The sequence below is a fragment of the Epinephelus fuscoguttatus genome, linkage group LG23, assembly GCF_011397635.1.
Source record: "Epinephelus fuscoguttatus linkage group LG23, E.fuscoguttatus.final_Chr_v1".
NCBI lineage: Eukaryota > Metazoa > Chordata > Actinopteri > Perciformes > Serranidae > Epinephelus > Epinephelus fuscoguttatus.
The window spans coordinates 15,000,041-15,018,677 of record NC_064774.1 but is presented as its reverse complement, the minus strand read 5'-3'; the positions used below and the strand labels follow the sequence as shown (position 1 = coordinate 15,018,677).

Here is an 18,637-nt window from a genome sequence, read left to right as displayed (position 1 = left end):
AGGTAAATAAGGGCAGGGAGAATTGTTCTCTGAATTGTTATTTGGCCTTCACACACGTGGCAGTGTGCCTGTCGGCCAGCAGGGAGCAGAAGAGATCGACACAACATATGATGTATGGGATGAAGGTGTGGGGGCAATATGACCTAAAGCTGGAGCTCATTTACAAGAAGAACAGGTTCAGAAAGGTTGAAGTCAATTAAGTGTCAGAGTTTCTGCTGTTGACACCTGCTATTTCTCAGCAATGTTAACAAACAACATGCTTTACAATTGAAAAACCTTAGAGTTCTGGGTGTTACTGAAAGTTTTGAAGATTCAAGTCTCATACTTGCCATTTTAACAGCTGATATATGTTGCTATTTTTTGTTCAGCTAGTTAGCACACACACAGACACAACATAGAAATAATCACTGATGACATTTTGAGACTCTCGTTTTAAGGATGTGTTTGTGACTTATGAAGGAGGAGGAAGTGGTCCAAAACAGGAGAGGCATTTAAAAAAAGTACTCCCTTTACACCGTACAGTAACGTGCGGTTTTTGTGATCAGATTGTAATCGGATTGCTCTTGACCACATGAAAGTGCAGGTGTAAATACACTTGAAACGCATTAAGGACATATTTTGTATCCGATCTGCCAAACCACTACTGAAGGTGGTCAGAGACGCATTGTGACCACATCGAACACAAGAGTACAACACAACAACACAACAACTCCGTGGGCGGAAATACGCAAGTGAGGTGGGCCGGCTGGACACAGGAAGAAGGAAGAAGAAGACACCAACAACAACAACAACCCTCACCAGGTAGCGACTGCCAAGAAAAAGAAAACCGACAAAAGTGTCCATACAATAACGCGACTTCACGGGCGGCTAACATCTTGTTGTTGTTGTTATTGCGGCGCACAGGATATGATGTTGTAGTCTGCTGCTGGAAATGTTTGCAGAAGAAGTAGAGGAGGATGTGAGGTCAGCGGGTAGGATCATGATCAGATAGCAAACGGATCTGGATGTGGACACCAGAGACGCATATTAATACCAGGTATAAATGTATGTGGTCAAGCGCTATCCGATTGCAATCCAATCACAGAAAACGCATGTTAATGCCAGTTGTAAAGGGGGTAAAAGTTTTTTATTTTGGTTGAGGTAGGGCTGGGCGATATGGACAGAAATATATACCTCGGTATCTTCTACGAAATGGACTTCATGTTCCGTTGCAAGCCGCATTTTCAGATGTCACAAGCAGTTTTATAAAAACAGACTGTGATTAAAATAAAACGCAAAGACAGGGATTTTTTTCCCACTGTGTAAAAATATACAGCTGCACAACATGTAAACGAAAAATTATATAAAATAAATAGCAGGGCTGTATGTACGTCTTGCACACATCACTGGAACTACAGAGGTTTAAAGGTTTGCAGCACAGGACTCAAAACTATGAGTATAAAAGAATCAAATAGGCCCTAAATCCATTGTAAAGTCATTTCTATGGCCTTACAAATGAATCTACTTTGCCCACGTAATATATACATCTTGTATATGAAATGTCTGTGTTGTCGCTGCGTTTTAAACACATCTGTCATCCGCATCCAGGCGCGGTCTCCATGTCTCACAATAGACTACAACTACCAAGAAAAAATGGTGATGCACTATGATCCATCTCACACACAAACTCGCAAACGCTCACCTGACACAATCGAGCAGCTCTGTCTCCCACACGTGCATGCGAAAAATACAGACCGATGTACCACTGTAGACTAATGAACATACAGATTAAACAGAGGAGCAGCTCTGTGTCTCTCTTAAGCCCCTTTTTCATAAAAGTCTTTCGGTGTGGTACCTTTGGACCCATAAGTAACCCTTCAGACAGCGTACCTAGACCTAGATTAATAAATAAAGAACAGTCCCATCACATCTGAAGCAAAGGACTTGATGGCTTTAGAACAATCATATAAGCTTGCATACAGAGTCCACTCTGTGCTGAGCCTCCCTGTGCCCTTCAGTCTCATCTTCCTCTGTGCCCCGATGTTCTGGCATCAAGGTGTAAATTACATTGAGGACATGACACGGCTCCTAGACTAAAATCCATCTTCATGACCCCTTCCTTTTGGCCACTTTACCTTCACTTCTGACACCCAAAAAACCTGAGACACTTGAAAATATCCTCCAGAGTGAATGATCTTTCCTGGACAATGACCTGCACTGGGTTGCAACTGCTATGCCTCAATTCAAATGTAATCTGGTTTGAATGTATTTTCGAAGTCAGGGTTCACGCCAGAGTAGCCAAGATGAATCTTACATCTTAGTACTGCAGCTTAGTGTCAACTTGGCACCCAAACTTTGGAGATTCATTCATTCATCTTCTAACCGCTTCATCCTCTTGAGGGTCGCGGGGGGGCTGGAGCCTATCCCAGCTGACATCGGGCGAGAGGCGGGGTACACCCTGGACAGGTCACCAGACTATCGCAGGGCTGACACATAGAAACAAACAACCACTCACGCTCACATTCACACCTACGGACAATTTAGAGTCACCAATTAACCTAGTCCCCAATCTGCATGTCTTTGGACTGTGGGAGGAAGCCGGAGTGCCCGGAGAGAACCCACGCTGACACGGGGAGAACATGCAAACTCCGCACAGAAGGGCTCCCATGCCCGGGATTGAACCGGCAACCCTCTTGCTGTGAGGCGACAGTGCTAACCACCACGCCACCGTGCCGCCCGTCATCACCACGTTTCTTTTCGTAAACCTAACCAAAGTAACTTAACTTGCCTGAACCTAACCTATTTAGTTTTACGTTAAGTAAGGAACTTCATGTTGAGTACGTGATGTCATTCGTGGGGCGCTAATTCACAGGATTTCATCTTAACTGTTATATGAGGACACGTTGAGACAATGTGAGGCATAAGGCCCTGATCACACAGAAAGTGTATGCCACTAGTGAAAAAATAAACACTTGCTGCGCCTTTTTATTGTTGCCAGGCGACCACGGGCTCACCTCCTTATTCTAACCTTCCTGTGTAATCAATCCATCCTTTATTCATTTTATTGATCTTACAGTAACTAGTAGCTAGTTCCTAAAATGTTCAGACAGAGTGTTCTTGCTGTAGCTCTGGTTGAGGGTGAGAGGCTGTCAGTATATAGTTTGTTGGGCACAGGGAAACAGAGATCTGTGTGGGTACATGAGACCCTAAAAAGAGGGTGGATCACAGGGAGTACCACCAGCTGGTCCAGGAGCTTCTCCTCAATGATGGCCATTTCCAGGCATATTTTAGGATGACTCAGGGGCAGTTTGACAACCTGCTGTCTATCGTCAACCGCTACCAGTTTCTCCTCCATTATTTACCAACTGTAAACTAGTTGTCGTGACTACCACAGAAGGCCCGCCTCTCAAATCCTCCGATTGGACAATTTGGAGAAAATATGACGAAAAAAGAGATGATGTTTTCGAGTTTTTTCAACTCAAGGAGTTTAGAGCACTCCGGCAAAACACCAGGTTGTTAGAGCGGAGAAACATGAGGCAACTCAAAAACCGCAATCAAAAAGCTTCATTCTCATCAAAAACAATTACAAGAGGGCACCTCCAGTTCTGTCTTTTGGTCATCTGAGAAACCAGCTGCTGTGAATGACATATTTCTTTGTCAAAGTAATTAGGTATGTAGAACAAAGAAAGCGTTGGGGAAAGAAGTTGCAAATAAAAGCCACAGCTGTGTGTGCATGTGTATGTGAATTTACAGATTGCACTTAATGTCAGCATGTGTGTTAACAGCAGGAAGATAGACGAATGGATGGATGAATTCTGCATGCTCTGCAGAGCTGAATCTACCTCTGGGAGGAGCTGTGTCACAACATGGCTGACTGAAGACCACACAAAGCAGACACACACACACACACACACACACACACACACTCGCCCCTGGCACGCACAACTTCCTAATTTTACTCTGCCGTGGCTGAGCGTTTATCTCGCAGCAATGTGGGAGCAACACGCTGCGTCACTGAGGGATGTGAACTCTTACCACATCTGTGGCACGGATTTCGGTTAGCGAGAGAACTCCTCAACACATTTCAACAAACAGTGCAGACTCTCTGTGTGAAATATGAGCTATTATAAGAATACGATAAAAGATTCTGCCCCAGTTAAGTTTTGTTTGTTTCCGACTGAGATGGCTGAGATTGCCTGGTTCATAATTTATTCTCCCTCCTTTTGTTTGCCTGCCTCGCTCCTTCGCACAGACGCCCTCCTTTCCTGCTCTGTTTCAATTAACATTCCCACAGTCAGCGCTCGTAATTACATTTCGGGATGACTCATTCAGGTCTGGCGAACTTATCCAGAGGCTTAAAGGATCCAAAGTCATACAACGGGGAATCCCTGGAAGAAGACTCAACAGCACACAAAAGGGGAACAGAAAGTGGAAACATGCTCGGGCAGAGAGAAGAAAATGAGAAACTGCAAGTAATGGAAACACGCGCAACATTTATTGGCAGTGATACAAACACTAAGAAGAGAGGCTAAAACAAAAACCCATGCAGGCATAACGGAAAAAGAGGACGGTGGAAGTAGGGCATCTCTTCACTAAATGGAAAGCAGCCGTGTGTATTTACGAGCCATTTAGCTTTCATGCATGTACGTTAAACACATGCATGCATTTACAAGCCTTCAGAGGAAATGGAAGTATTATTTCCACTCATTCTGGCAGAGGGAACATGTAGTATATATATACATGGAGAACGACTGCATCTATATATAAAAATGTACACAGCATCTCTGGAAATAATCAGTGAAAAGCGGGTCAAACATTCTGCTTTCCCTTGGCTGACTTCTCTGTAATTGAGTCACCAGCCCAGCAGACATGAGTAAATGGGAGCTCTGCGCGCGCGCGCGTGTGTGTGTGTATTAGTGTGTGCATGTGCGCGATGGTATTTATCGATCCTTCGATACCAGATGAGTCAGCGCAGCAGCCCCACAGCTGAATTTCTCAAGGATGCTTCAGAAAAGTGGACAATTACCGACACAGATGCTCCACTCGTTGTCTTCAGGGGTTGACGGATGGATTTCCCTACTATGCTACAGCTTAACCTGCGTCTCTGTGTGTGTGTGTGTGTGTGTGTGTGTGTGTGTGTGCATCTGTTGGCAGCTGACAGCAACCAGTCTGATTTGTCAGTGTGCCCATTTCTGGTGTAATAGCTTCCATGACTGAGCAGTAAGACTAGCATAATACCAGTGATCCAGGGTTGTCAGTCTGTGTGTTTGTGCATGTTCCCATGGGTGGATGATGACACAATGTGCCCATGGGCGCCGATATACAAAGGGCCCCACCACCTCTCCCACACAGGAGCAAGACACACAGACTTACTGGTGGTATTTTGTCTCTGTGTAGTCCTTTTGTTTCTCTTTGCCTGTTTTTGTTGTTACTTTGCGTCTTTTTGGGTTCCTTTACACCTCTTTGTAGTCTTTTTGTGTCTCCTTGAGGTTGTTTGGTGTCTCTTTGTAGTCATTTTGTGTCTCCTTGTAATTACTTTGTTTCTCTTTAGAGTTCTTTTGCACCCCTTTGTAGTCCTTTTATGTCTCCTTGAGGTTGTTTTGTGTCTCGTCATGGTCTTTTTTGTCATTTTATGTCTCCTTGTGTTTTATGTCTTTGTAGTTGTTTTGTGTCTCTTTGCAGTCCCTTTTTGTCTCCTTGTAGTTGTTTTGTGTCTCTTTGTAGTCATTTTGTTTGTCTTTGTGGTTGTTTTACCCTGCTTTGTAATTATTTCGTGTCTCTTTGCAGTTCCTTTACATCTCTTTGTGGTCCTCTTGAGGTTGCTTTTTGTCTCTTTGAGGTCTTTTTTTTTTAGATGTTTTGTGTTTCTTTGTAGATATTTTGTCTTTTTGCAGCTCTTTATAGTTCTTTTGTGTCTTCTTAAAGTTGTTTTGTGTCTCTTTGTAGTCGTTTTGTGTCTCCATGTGGTTCTTGTGTGTCTTTGTAGTCGTTATATGTCTCTTTGTGGTTGTTTAGACTGTTTTGTATGTATTTGTGTCTTTTTGCAGTTCCTTTGCATCACTTTGTCATTCTTTTGTGTCATCTTAAAGTTGTTTTGTGTCTCTTTGAGGTATTTTTTGTCATTTTGTGTCTCTTTGTGGTTCTTTTGTGTGTCTTTGTAGTCATTTTGTGTGTCTTTGTAGTTGTTTTGTCTGTTTTTGTAGTCATTTGTGTCTCTTTACAGTTCCTTTCCATCTCTTTGTAGTCCTTTTGTGTCTCCCTGAGGTTGTTTCGTGTCTCTATGATGTCTTTTTTGTTGTTATGTGTCTCTTTGTAGTCATTTTGTCCCTCTTTGTGGTTGCTTTGCCTGTTTTTGTAGTTCTTTTGTATCTTTTTGCAGTTCCTTTGCAACAGTCAACAGTCCTTTTTTAGTCCTTTTGTGTCATCTTGTTGTTATTTGGAGGCATTTTTTGTTGTTTTGTGTCTCTTTGTGGTTCTTCAGTCTTTTAGAAAATGTTTGGGTCTTATTGAGTTACATTTTTGTCTTACTGAGATAATTTTGTGTCTTTTTGGATGCTTTGTGTGTCCCTGTGGTGTTTTTTGTCTCTTTCGTATTCGTATTATTTATTTGCACATTATTAAAACAATTGGTTTTAAAAACAACAACAACAACAAAAAACAGATTGTGCAGGTGAGATGAATCTCACCTAAATATTCAATAAAACAAAAAGACAAAGATTTAAAATTGCCTTGAAAATAATCAATAAGATACAATATAGTACCAAAAATAGAAATTGTGGTTATTTCGCCTGTTTTGTAGTTATTTTGTGTCTCTTTGTAGTCCTTTCCATGTCTTTGTAGTCCTTTTGTGTCTCCTTGTAGTCATGTCTCTTTGTGTATTTTTTTGTTATTTTGTAGATGTTAATGTCTTATTGAGTTACATTTTCATCTCATTGAGATCATTTTGTCTTTTTTGGTTGTTTTGTGTGGCTTTGTGGTAGCTTTATTTGTCCTTTTAATTGTTTTGTGTCCCCTTGGGATTGTTTTGTCTCTCCTTGAAGTTGTTTTGGGTCTCATTGTAGTCATCTTGTGTCTCTGTGTGATTGTTTTGCCAGTTTTCCAGTTATTTGGTGTCTCTTTGCAGTTCCTTTGCATCCCTGTTATCCTTTTATGTTTCTCTGTATTAATTTGTGTTTCCTTGTGTTTGTTTTTTGTCCCTTTGTGGTTCCTTTGTGTCTTTTTGTAGATGTTTGTCTTATTGACTGAATTTTGTGTCTTGTTAAGATAGTTTTGTGTCTTGTGTTTTGTGAGGCTTTGTCGTCGATTTGTGTCTCTTTGTGTTCATTTTGATTCTCCTCCTGGTCTGTACGTGTTAATTTGACATCTGACATTTGCAGTGAAGGTTCAGGGATCCCCCTGACATTTTGGACCCCTGGGCCGGTGCCTAGTAAGCCCGTTCAGTAATCCATCCATGCCTGTTGTACATAGTATGTCAGTTCCTGTGCATGTATGATGTGTCTTTGATCTGTGAGAGCTTTCCCTCTGTTGCCTGTCTCACCTCCTTGTTCTCTCTCTTTCTCCCAACACTTGGCAGGCTGACAGTCTGGTTGGCAAAAAACCCTTCACTGCATCAAAGCGGGCAGCCGACTCGGCTCAAAGTGCTCCGTGACAAAGCAGGTTGAAATGGTGGAAAAATTTAAGGTTGCACTTAAGAATAAAATATCAATCATTAAATATTCAAATCCAGATTTCCTGCGTGCTCAGTTTAAAATCCTCTCTCGCTGATTTCTGCAGCTGTTTTTTTTTTTTTTTGCAGACTCTGAGAACATGAGAGGAACATGCGAGGCTGCTTGGCAACACATTTTGGCAAAGAGGTTCACAGCCCCCCTCCAGCTATGAACACAAGCTAATGAAAGCACCAGAGACATGGCTGTCTAAGATCAGAGGACTCACACTCAGGCACAGATAACGAGGCATATGAAATCACAGACACACAGACAGACACACTCTTTCACGGCACTTCCTGATGTCACTAACGAATAAACCAGAATAGCTCGTGATATTGGGCGACATAAAAACAATAACACTGCCTGGAATAGAAACAGTAAGTAAAAATATCCTTAACTGCAGTCTAATATGCAGGAAGTTGAAAGAAATAAGAATAGAGGAAGGGAAGCCTGTGAGGTAGGAAGTTTTAAATACTACAAGGATAGGCTATGATTTATGGCGAGTGTTGCTGCGTGCACGTCCGCAAAACCTCAGTGGGATTACGTCCTCATGCAGACCTGCATGGGGTAGAAATATTGCCTGTAAAAGTTTATGAGAGTACTAATTCCAGCGTGTAGATACTTTTCTATTGCACTCATTTTGGTTGTACAAATATGCTACATTCAAATTGAGCTCCGCATAATAATAAACCACTGCTGCAAAGATTTCCCTATCTCATAATGGACTGAATGCATGCGCTGTTCAGTGTGCAGCAGCACACATGGTCTCAAATTTGCCTCCTGCTTTTGGGTGTGTGTGTTCATGTGTGTGTGTTTGGAGTATTTGGTTTTGTGTACAAAGTTCAGCTGATAAGGTGCGGGTGTCTGCCGTCGGCTCGCTCCATAGAGACAGAACAAAAAGAACAAATTTATTTATGTCACAAAGCAGCAGGACTGGTCCTTCAGGCGGGTGAAGTGAAACATTAGACACATCAGTGTTTGACTGTCAAGGGGTAGACGTGACTGACAGATTCTAAACACTGTATTTGTGATAAAGAAATGGGTGTTGGTCGCTTAAATCAGTTTGATAGTGACTCAAATCATCCCAGGTTAAGTTTATCGTCTGGCCGACTGGGTGTGGATCTGAGAGGTCAGTTATCTCGGATGACTCAGTGAGGTTTGACAAGTAAATATGCAGATTATGACAGAAATATTGTGGTTTAAATTCCTCTTCCTTTCTGGGAAATTCTGGGAAGAGACACACGAGTTAAACTCTTCACTGACTCACTGGTTCAACATGTTAAAGGTCCAGTGTGTAGGATTTAAGGCCTTTGCACGGTGAGTCCGTTTTTTCGTCCTAAGTGTCGCACATCTACAAATAAATATAACTTCACGTTGTGTCAATCACACCCCAGAACTTTCGTCCTTCGTTAAAGTTTTCGGAACAGGTTCGATTTTCTGTGTCAGAAGCCTTTAGAGACGTTTGACCAAGAATCAGTGAAGCCAATGTGGTTGCGAGACACAACCGCAGTGCACAGAATCATTTCATAACTCAGTTCACTTTCAGCAGGTCACATAGTAATATCTAGGAGGATGATGATGCAGAGGAGGGGGATGTGGACTACAGAGACACGGACTGAGGACAGCTCCGCCTTTCATGCAGCCAAATGAAAGACACAAGGAGTGGTGACAGCCAGATAGGTAACTCCAGAGGAGAGAGGCAAAGGAGGGAATTTGTCTTTTTATTATGTCTTGTATTGCGAATTTTCACAACGAATAGAACAATAAAACACATCAGAAACAGTGTGCATGGTTTCTGTGCGTAATGATTAACGATTATGAAGGAATTCTAACTGGGAGAAGTTTTAGCTGGTTGCAATCTGCAATCCTCACCACTAGATGCCACTAAATCCCCCTAAATATTTCACACTGGACCTTTAAGATTTAGATCCAGGTCAGTGGTTCCCAACTGGTCCAGCCATGGGGTCCAGATTTCTCCTTAGTCATTACTTTAAGGTCCACACAGTTTAATATATTCAGCGTCATACTTGCGTTTGGCCATGTCGTTGAGCTAGTTTGCTGTCTCTGTTAACAAGCTGTCAGTTAGTCAGGGAACCACACTTCAAAATAAAAGCTCTGTGCCGGAAATTCACTGTACTTCAAAATAAAGTGTGTTTCTGACAAACTCGACACATTCCCGAGTCACCCACCAGTTTGGAACCACTGGTCTAGGTGTCATCCTGCAAATGCTTATTCCGTCAATACATTTAAAAACCCAAAATGATTCAGTTTAAATTTAACTGACATGAAGAGAAGCTAGACACCCTCACAGACGAAAGTAAATACTTAAAGTTATGAACTGAGTAGTAAAATTATTGCCACTGAACTAACTGTCTGCCATATAAATGATTAATCAACTTATCCTTTCAGCACTGTTTGACACACAGTGAGAGCTGTTTGGTGGCCTGAAGCATGAATACCTGCAACTGTATTTCTATTAATCAATAAGCTTCTCTGTGTTCTCTGCTGCTGCCAAAAACAAATGTGAAAGACACTGACGACCGACAGCATCAGGGATCTTCCTGTGACTCAGTTTTCAAACACAAATCAGACCATGCATCTAACCACAGTGAGAGATAAACAAAGGAGCTGTTAGTGTGTCAAAGAAAAATTCTGAAATGAGTGTGCCTGATCAGTGTGAAGTCAAACACAACTACATCGAAAAATACAACATATTAAACGTTTCCACTTCAGTTTGAACCAAAGAAACAAACTCTTATTCTTGATTTCACTTTTACAGTTTGCACAACCAGTGGTGCACCTGACAGGAAATGACACAACAGGAAGGAGTTAGAGTAGAAACACAGCAAATGAAATGAGCTCAGCCTATAGCCCCTTTTACACTGGCGGTGAATAAACAGGAAACAACTGATAGCAGGAATTAGTGAGCAGCTAGTAGCAAGAGGGAAACACAAACCTGACAGACACTGTAAAGATGAGCAACTGGGGAGACAAGGAATTGCGCGCCCTCCTTGTCCTCGCAAACGAAGAGGCCATTAACCGTCAGATGACGGGGACGGTGAAGAACGGGACGACTTACGAGAGAATCGCCGTCTGACCAGACGCAGCTTCCCTCCCACGTCACTGTTTACGTCACACGCTGAGCTACACATTTTGTTACTTGCTCACGCCCCCCCATTGCCCCGAAAAAGGCGCATTCTGTATGAACAAAAGTAGGTAGGCTGCAATTTTCCGCCCTCCCCGATTTTGTTTTTATACTGCCAATGGTGAAAAAAGACAGATTGGTCTTTCTTGCAAATTTGCACAATGCCAATCTAAAAAGGGCTTATGAGTTCTCAAGTCCTTCATTAGGAACATTATAAGATGGCGAGCTGTTTGAGAACAGTAAGGAAGTGGTCCGTTACCCTTTAACTGTGAATCTTAGAAGCAACAACAGTTGAAGTCCCAGTGAACTACATTTGAAAAGTGGGGCGCAGAGTTGTGGTGGAGGTGTCAGCTGTGTTTGTTGTGTCCTTAGGCATATGAAGGGCGTCTGGAAATGCAGGAAGTAAAGATTTCATTACCTGAAAGTGAAAGATGCCGGCATATCCCTGTCCGAAGCTCTGTCCGTGAGGAACCACCCTGTGGAGGAGGTTGTCGTTTAATGTCAGCGAGGCGATGGCTGCCAGCAGCCAGCAGTCCCCTGAGGACACATACACACAGTTTTATTACCTGGGATCAGCCCTGAGTGCCAAAACCTGCCATACTGTTAACAAGAATGACAGCAGGTTGTTTATGTGAAGCAGGTGTTAAACACAGACTTCATCCATTCCCATATTAGCTGAGATCTAAAAAAGACTCCTAACTATTTTCCATAATTCACTCATTCACTGAGGTAAAGACTCGGAGGCTTAGTGGGAAGACACTCGTGAAACTGGAATTTTCCCATTTACAGCTCAGCAAAGACAAGAGCATGGGACTATGTTTGAACAAGCTTTGCCCTCTGGGAAATGGGAGAGGCACTTGTTCCATTGGACTTACAGAAAGGGGCTGAAACTACCACGGCTCCACAATAAGTCACCGACGTTGTTTTTAGGAATCACACTTTGTTTCTGTTATGATGTTGCAAAAGGGTCTCGGTTGGAGGACAGGAACACCATGACTGACGTAGTTTTTACCATATTGCTTTTTATGCACGCAGGCTGTGGTATGTGATCTGTGGTAATCTGATCACAAACAAAAACAGTGATGTTTGTTGTGTTATCTGGGAGTAGCTGAGCATTTTGATTGGTCTAATCTGATGCCTTTATGTTAATACTAAAGGTCACGACTTTTCTTGATACTTTCTCCTTCACTGTTGCTAATGTTTCATCTCTTCATGCTAGTTAATGATTACAGTATTTATAAAGTAAGGCTGTTTTACTTTTACTTTATCAATCACATAATCCATAAACAGCCCCTGATAGCTGCCGACACAGATAGCGTACAGATAAAGACTCAGTCATGTTGCCTTTTGCCTGTAAAACAAAGTGAAGCATCATGTTTCCTGGCTCATCATTTTTGGGGGGTTATTGTTTTGCAATTCAGCTCAGCTCCTCTGGGAGCTGTGAGGGGGGAGGGTGGGTAAAGAATTGCATTCAGCGATGGGGGAAGTCGCTTCCACCGCTGCCAGAGCTACGCTAACAGAGGGAGGGTGGCCTTGTTTACAGATGTGAGGCAGAGAAACAAAGCCTGAATAATAGATGCAGCTCTGTGTCGAGCGGGAAACGTCTCAGGCAATAAAATGTCACTGGTTATTCCGACCTGACTGTTAACTGCCCTCCGTCTCTCGCTCCTTCAGGATGTCAATCTCCATCTGGCACTCTTATCCTCGTTTAGTTTGCTCTGTTGACTTTGGCCGCTGATTTTGTTACCAGACGTGTTGACTATAGAGCTCAATCTTATCTACACACAGAGAGAGGATTTAGGACATTTATGTAATGGGAACCGGCAAATGGTAGAAATAATGTTTCTGTAGAAACATTCAAATTCAGCCATCTTAGCTAAAATTATCATGATATTCAATATTTAAAGGAAATTCAACCATTTTTACACACTGAGGTCAGTTAGGACCATTTAAAAACACACCCACAGTTGGTGCACAAAATGCTAGAAATGCAGCAACAGCTCAAACAACCCTCTAATATGGTGGATTAATCGACACTGGAAACGCAGCAATGAACTGCTATAAATACCCATTTTCTGTTGCACAATTGTCACTGGAAATGCAGCAACAGCTTGCTAAAAAAACACCCAAGTTCAGTGGTGCAAACACTGCTGGAAATGCAGCCACAATTCACTAAAAAACACCCACCTTTGGCACAGTCACAGCTGGAAATGCAGCAACAGCTTCCCTAAAAACACCAAAGTTCACTAAAATAGCTGCTGGAAATGCAGGTGGCACTAAATTCAGTGGCACAGCTGGAAATGCGGCAACAGCTCACTAAAAAACACTCAAGTTCGGTGGAGCAACTGACACTGGAAACGCAGCGATGAGTTGCAAAAAACACCAATTTTCAGTAGCAAAATTGTCACTGGAAATGCAGCAACAGCTTACTAAAAAACACCAAAGTTCAGTAGCACAATAGCTGCTGGAAATGCAGTGACAGCTTACTAAAAAACACCAAAGTTCAGTGGCACAATAGCTGCTGGAAATGCAGTGACAGCTTACTAACAGGCGCCAACATTCAGTGGCACAATACCTGCTGGAAATAGAGCAATGATTCATTACAAAACACCCACCTTTGTTGGCACAATCATTGCTGGAAATGAAACAACAGCTCCCTGAAAAACACCCAAGTTCAGTGGCATAATTGCCGCTGGAAATACAGTGACGGACGGCTAAAAAACACCACCGTTAAGTGGCACAATACCCACTGGAAATGCAGCTAAGATTCGCCAAAAAACACCCACATTTGGTGGCACAATCACAGCTGGAAATGAAACAACAGCTCCCTGAAGAACCCCGCAGTTCGCCACTGGAAATGCAGCGATGGCCCACTAAAAAACACCCAGTTTCTGTATCTGCTTGAAATACAGCGTTTGACTCACTGAAAAACACCCACATTCAGGGATACAATCGCCGCTGGAAAGGCAGCAGTGACTCAATGATTTGCACAAACATACAATGCTAAAATTTTCTTCCGGCAACAGGGCTTAGAAATGCTTTCTTTTTAAAACCTGTCTCTTCCAAGTCCTCAACCTTTACTGTAGTGCAATGTTCAATGGCTTTAATTTCTCATTCTGTTTATAGGCAACTGCCTTAAAGGTTGCAGGGGCTCTTATTTTGCTCAACAAGTGCTTATTTGATACCAAACTTGTCTCACCTTCACATCAAAGTATCACTTCATATTTTTTTGTTCTCCTAAACTCACCCTAACCTGTTCATATATTTCTGTGGCATTCTGATAACATGTTTTTTAACTAAAGGAAAAGTTTGGTTTAATATTTTGATCAAGACGCTTATTTTATATCAGCAGATTAGGTGAGAGACTATTTCCTGGTCGGGCAAAGTGACCTTCTGGATTCTTATCATCACTGTGAGTATGTCAAGCCATATAAGCTCAGAGCCAAAAAAAAAATTTGTTTGTACAGTTTGGTTTTTGTATAAATGAAACAAATGAGATATAACATGTAAATCAGAGGTGCTGGTGAACTGGATATCTGTTTCCCCTTGCTTTCAGTCTGCTAAATCTTCTCTTGGCTTCTTGACATGAGTGGTATTAATCTACTCATCTAGCTCAACAAAAAAAAGCAAAGCGTGTTTTCCAAAATTTTAAACTATTCCTTTAAGATATACAGTTAAATCAGTTTGTAGTTTAGCTGCGCAGGTGTCATTTAAAACATTAACAGTGGATTCAATTTAGTGTATCCAGTGTCTACAAACAGGACCGCAAATTCAACCCTCTTTAATATAATTATTTACACCAGAGCTTTGTCTAGTCTGACATATCAAAATGTCCCTGACAATGTTAAATGTCTACACAGTTACACTTGGGATTTCAACCTGGCAAACCTCCAGTCAATCACCTGTTTATTTTGGCATCTGCCGGCATTTCTCACTTTGACATTCTACCAGATTAAATCTAAGCTTTTTCTCTCCTCTAATTGCTGAATCATGCAGTAGTAAGAGTGAAACAGATGGGATCTCTGCCGGATGGACTTACCCAGAGCCCCCTGACAGATGTCAGTGCGAGTCGCTCCATCTACGATGAACTCGGGACGCTTGCAGAACTCCTGTCGAGTGTAAACACACACAAACAAACAAGTTATTGCAATGCTTGCTTTTGGATACCTATTATATCAGCATGTTACATTTGCTGTCTCTCTCATGCTGACAGTATTGAGTAGTGCAAAGGGTCTTATCCAGAGAAAGCACACCATACATGGTGTGGACAGATTTCAACAATTCAGAATGCTAAAAAAAAATTTAAGCTCTGTAAACGTGATTTTTTTTTTCTGGTTTCTTTGCTCCTCTTTTTAGTAGTAAACTTAATATCTTGTAGTTATGGACAAAGCAAGACACTTGAGGACGTTATCTTGGGCTTTGAAACATTTTTCATCATTTTCTGACATTTATAGACCAAATTACTAATTGATTATATATGAGAAAATAATCAACATATTAACTGATAATGAAAATTAGGTTAGGGAGCGATCACACCGAGATGAAATGCCAGAAATGCGACGTCAGCAAAACCATTGTTTTCCTATGATACGGCGCGTCTGCCCAGCGTTCAAGCGTCTTTTTAGACGCGCGTTGTTAAAATATTTTCAACTTTTTTAGCATCAGACGCCAGTAGCTAGCGCGCATTGCATAAGCGCTTCCAGCGTTTCAAGCGTCTTTGAAGCGTCCGCGTCTGTAGCGTCTCATTTCTGTGTGATCACGGCCTTAGTTGCAGCCCTATGTGTTTTGGACAACAAAGGTAACACAGCTAGCCAAGCCCACGTGCAAAAGCTGTTTCATTTAATTCAAAATATGTGGTTAAAAATGTGAAAACAAAACATTTTGAATTTAGCAGTCAATACTGTACCGCTCAACCAAGCGGGAAACACAGAACCTTTTTGAGTGGTAAGCAGGAAACATAGGGATGATATTCATATCCCCAAAAGCTGGTCAATTTGGTTTTGCTTCTGGTTGAAGCTAGCACACAAATCTGGCCACCCCACAACAAACGTCTCAGATGCTACAATTTTTAGTCAAGAAATAGCTCCTAATACCACAATTCCTTTTGCTTTAGTTAGCTGCTGACTATACAAGCTTTAAAGTTGTTTAAAGGGGTATTTTTTAACTTTTGAGTTAGCTAGGCTAGCTGCTTGAACTTATTTTAGTGTTTGCGCTAAGCTCAAAGGACTCAAAAGTGTCTGTGTTCTGAAAAAAAAACTGATATCAATCTTAGCAAACAAGTAAAAAGTAAATCTATCAGTCGACTAACATAATTAAATGGCGACATTTTTGATAATCTAATATTTAAAGTGTGTCTATGCAAAATTCAGAGCACATTAGTTGTCTGGAAACAGTTCTCAACATGGAGGCGGATAACCCACAGCTAGCTGCTAACCGTGCTAACTCCATAAACAGCACTAAACAACAGCAACAGTGCTGACAGAGCAAACAGTTTTACCCGAGAAGTAGAGGGTGGGCACTAAGCTACTGTGACAACGCCATTCCAATATCATTTACCGCATGACCGTATGAGCACAATGCAAAGCGGTGACAATGAGCTAGCAGGAACCGGCTACCACAAACCATAAAGAAGTTCAGATTACAACACACGCACACGTAGCGTGACATCATTCTCTCCTCAAGACACAATTACACTGCTATATCTTTACAGAGCAAATAGGTTTGCTGCTTTATTAATGCTCTATGTTGCATACACAAGCTATAAGTAAATTTAATTTAAAATGCTCAAAATAATTCTCTTATTCACTATGTTTTTAAAGTGATGTAAATTGAATATCAAGTATATTTCTCCAAACGTGAAGCTGCTCCTTTAAAAATGCCCGGCTAAAATTAACACCAGACTATTTGAGGACCAGCAGACATCACGAAATTAACATTTCAGGAAAACAATGTTGCATTCTAATGTTTCTTGTCCACGTCTTGTTCCCAAGTATTTCCCTGCTCTGTAAACCATCTTCGACTCAGCATGTTGAGCGTGAGAAACCCCGCATGAAGCTATAAAAAGAAATATTCCATTTATCCTCCTGCCCCACAAACACACAGCTGCACAGACACACACCATCAGGCACATGCTTGAATTCACAGAAACAGTTACCGTGTGACACACACACACACACACACACACACAGAGGCATAAATTCTCTTTTTCAGAGCACAGATTTTTGGGGAAATGCGAACACAATGAACCCTCTTATGCGGCGTAAATATTACAGATCCTGTGTTGCAGGCAAGACACATGCATTATAAAACATGAGACTTTTTGGAGAAACGAGACCCCGGGAAGCCTTACAGCCGACAGGACACACAACAGGACACAGTGTGGTCTGCACACAAGCCCACTGCAACTCTCACAAACTCAAATCGAAGCTGCAGGAGGAGCTAACAGGCTGCAGTCACGCTTATGATCACGACCTTCAGAGCTTTTAAGATCACGACTGCTCTATTACGGGACTGACAGCAGTGACCTGTCACGGTATGTGTGAACTCAACAGTAATGAGTGTGCTGTCTTCAAGGTTGCCGTGATAACACCCAATAAAGACACTTCCACTTTGTTCTCCAGTGTCATATTTGGCCACAGGGAACACCGTGAGGTATTCATAATGTAGGAAGCACTGATGAGAGAGTGGGAGAGGAAGAACCACAGAGACAGGTGATAAAGGATTGGAGGTTTAAGAGATACATGGACAGAAAAAAAGCAGGAAGAGGAGAGATAAACCTCTCTGAGACACTTGCAAACTCCTGTCTGGTGCTGTGGGAACGTTTAAATGATATCCCACAATCACTCCTTATGAAAGTTTAGTTGCCAAGCAGCAGATGAAGTTCAAGGCTGTTTGGGAGATAAATATAATTTTATAGCAGGTAATAAAAAAAGCTAACACAGAACGCAATCTTAGAAATAAAGGTTCCTAACTGAAACCATAGAGGGTCCATCAGTTTGTCCCCATAGGAGAACCCTTTTAGGTTCCTGGTAGGACCTTTAGTGAAGGTTCCACATGGACCCCTTTTAGCGTGTTATACCATCTGTGAAAGGTTTCACCCAGAACCCTCTGTGACAGGTTCTACAGAAAACCTTTCTATGTTGTAGACCCAGAACCCTCTCTTACCTCTTTTCCACCAACATAGACCAGGGACCGTTTCAGTTCCTGGACCTCATTTTAAACCATTTTGACCATTTCAACCAAATTAAATTGGTTCTGAACCAGAGCCTGCTGAAACCCCAAAATAGGAGGTGTTCCTTGACCCTGAAGTTTGAACCGTGATGACATCAGTGGGCGGGTCATATTCTACTGGTTGGAAAGAGAGGATTAAGAAGGCAGCAAAAGAGATGTTAGGTGAGAAATCATGTGGGGAAAAAAGAGCTTGTAGTGGTCTCTTTAATAGTTGTTCCAAACATAAACAAAACGGCTATCTGTAATCAGCATGATCCACCATCTTGCTACTGCTGTTTACTTCCGGTGTGTACTGTGCAATGCCCTCTGTTTACCCTCTGCATCCTTGATTACAATGGTTCTGATCAAAACTGGGGAAGACACGGACTGGTTCGCTCAATAGCACCAAGGTTCCAAGACTCCTGAATGGCACCAGTTCAAGAACCAGAGCTAATTAGGTGGAAAAGGGGTATCTGGGGGTTCTATCCAGAACCAATCCACCTTCTGATACCCCTTTTCCACCAAATGACTTCTGGTTCTTGAACCGGTTATTTTCAGAACTCTTGGAACCTTAACGATCCAGCCCATGTTTCCACCA

The 18,637-nt window shown here is 42.0% G+C and overlaps 1 protein-coding gene across 1 annotated transcript in view; it reads right to left on the bottom strand.

Moving 5' to 3' along the window:
• Positions 1 to 18,637, bottom strand: part of capn1 (calpain 1) — a 45,528-nt gene that overhangs the window by 20,670 nt on the left and 6,221 nt on the right. Inside the window, exons 3-4 of the mRNA XM_049567774.1 lie at positions 14,870 to 14,939; positions 11,249 to 11,367 (exon numbers count right to left, since the gene is read on the bottom strand). Of these exons, the coding sequence (XP_049423731.1) occupies positions 11,249 to 11,367; positions 14,870 to 14,939 (189 nt within the window). The remainder of the gene's footprint in view (positions 1 to 11,248; positions 11,368 to 14,869; positions 14,940 to 18,637) is intronic.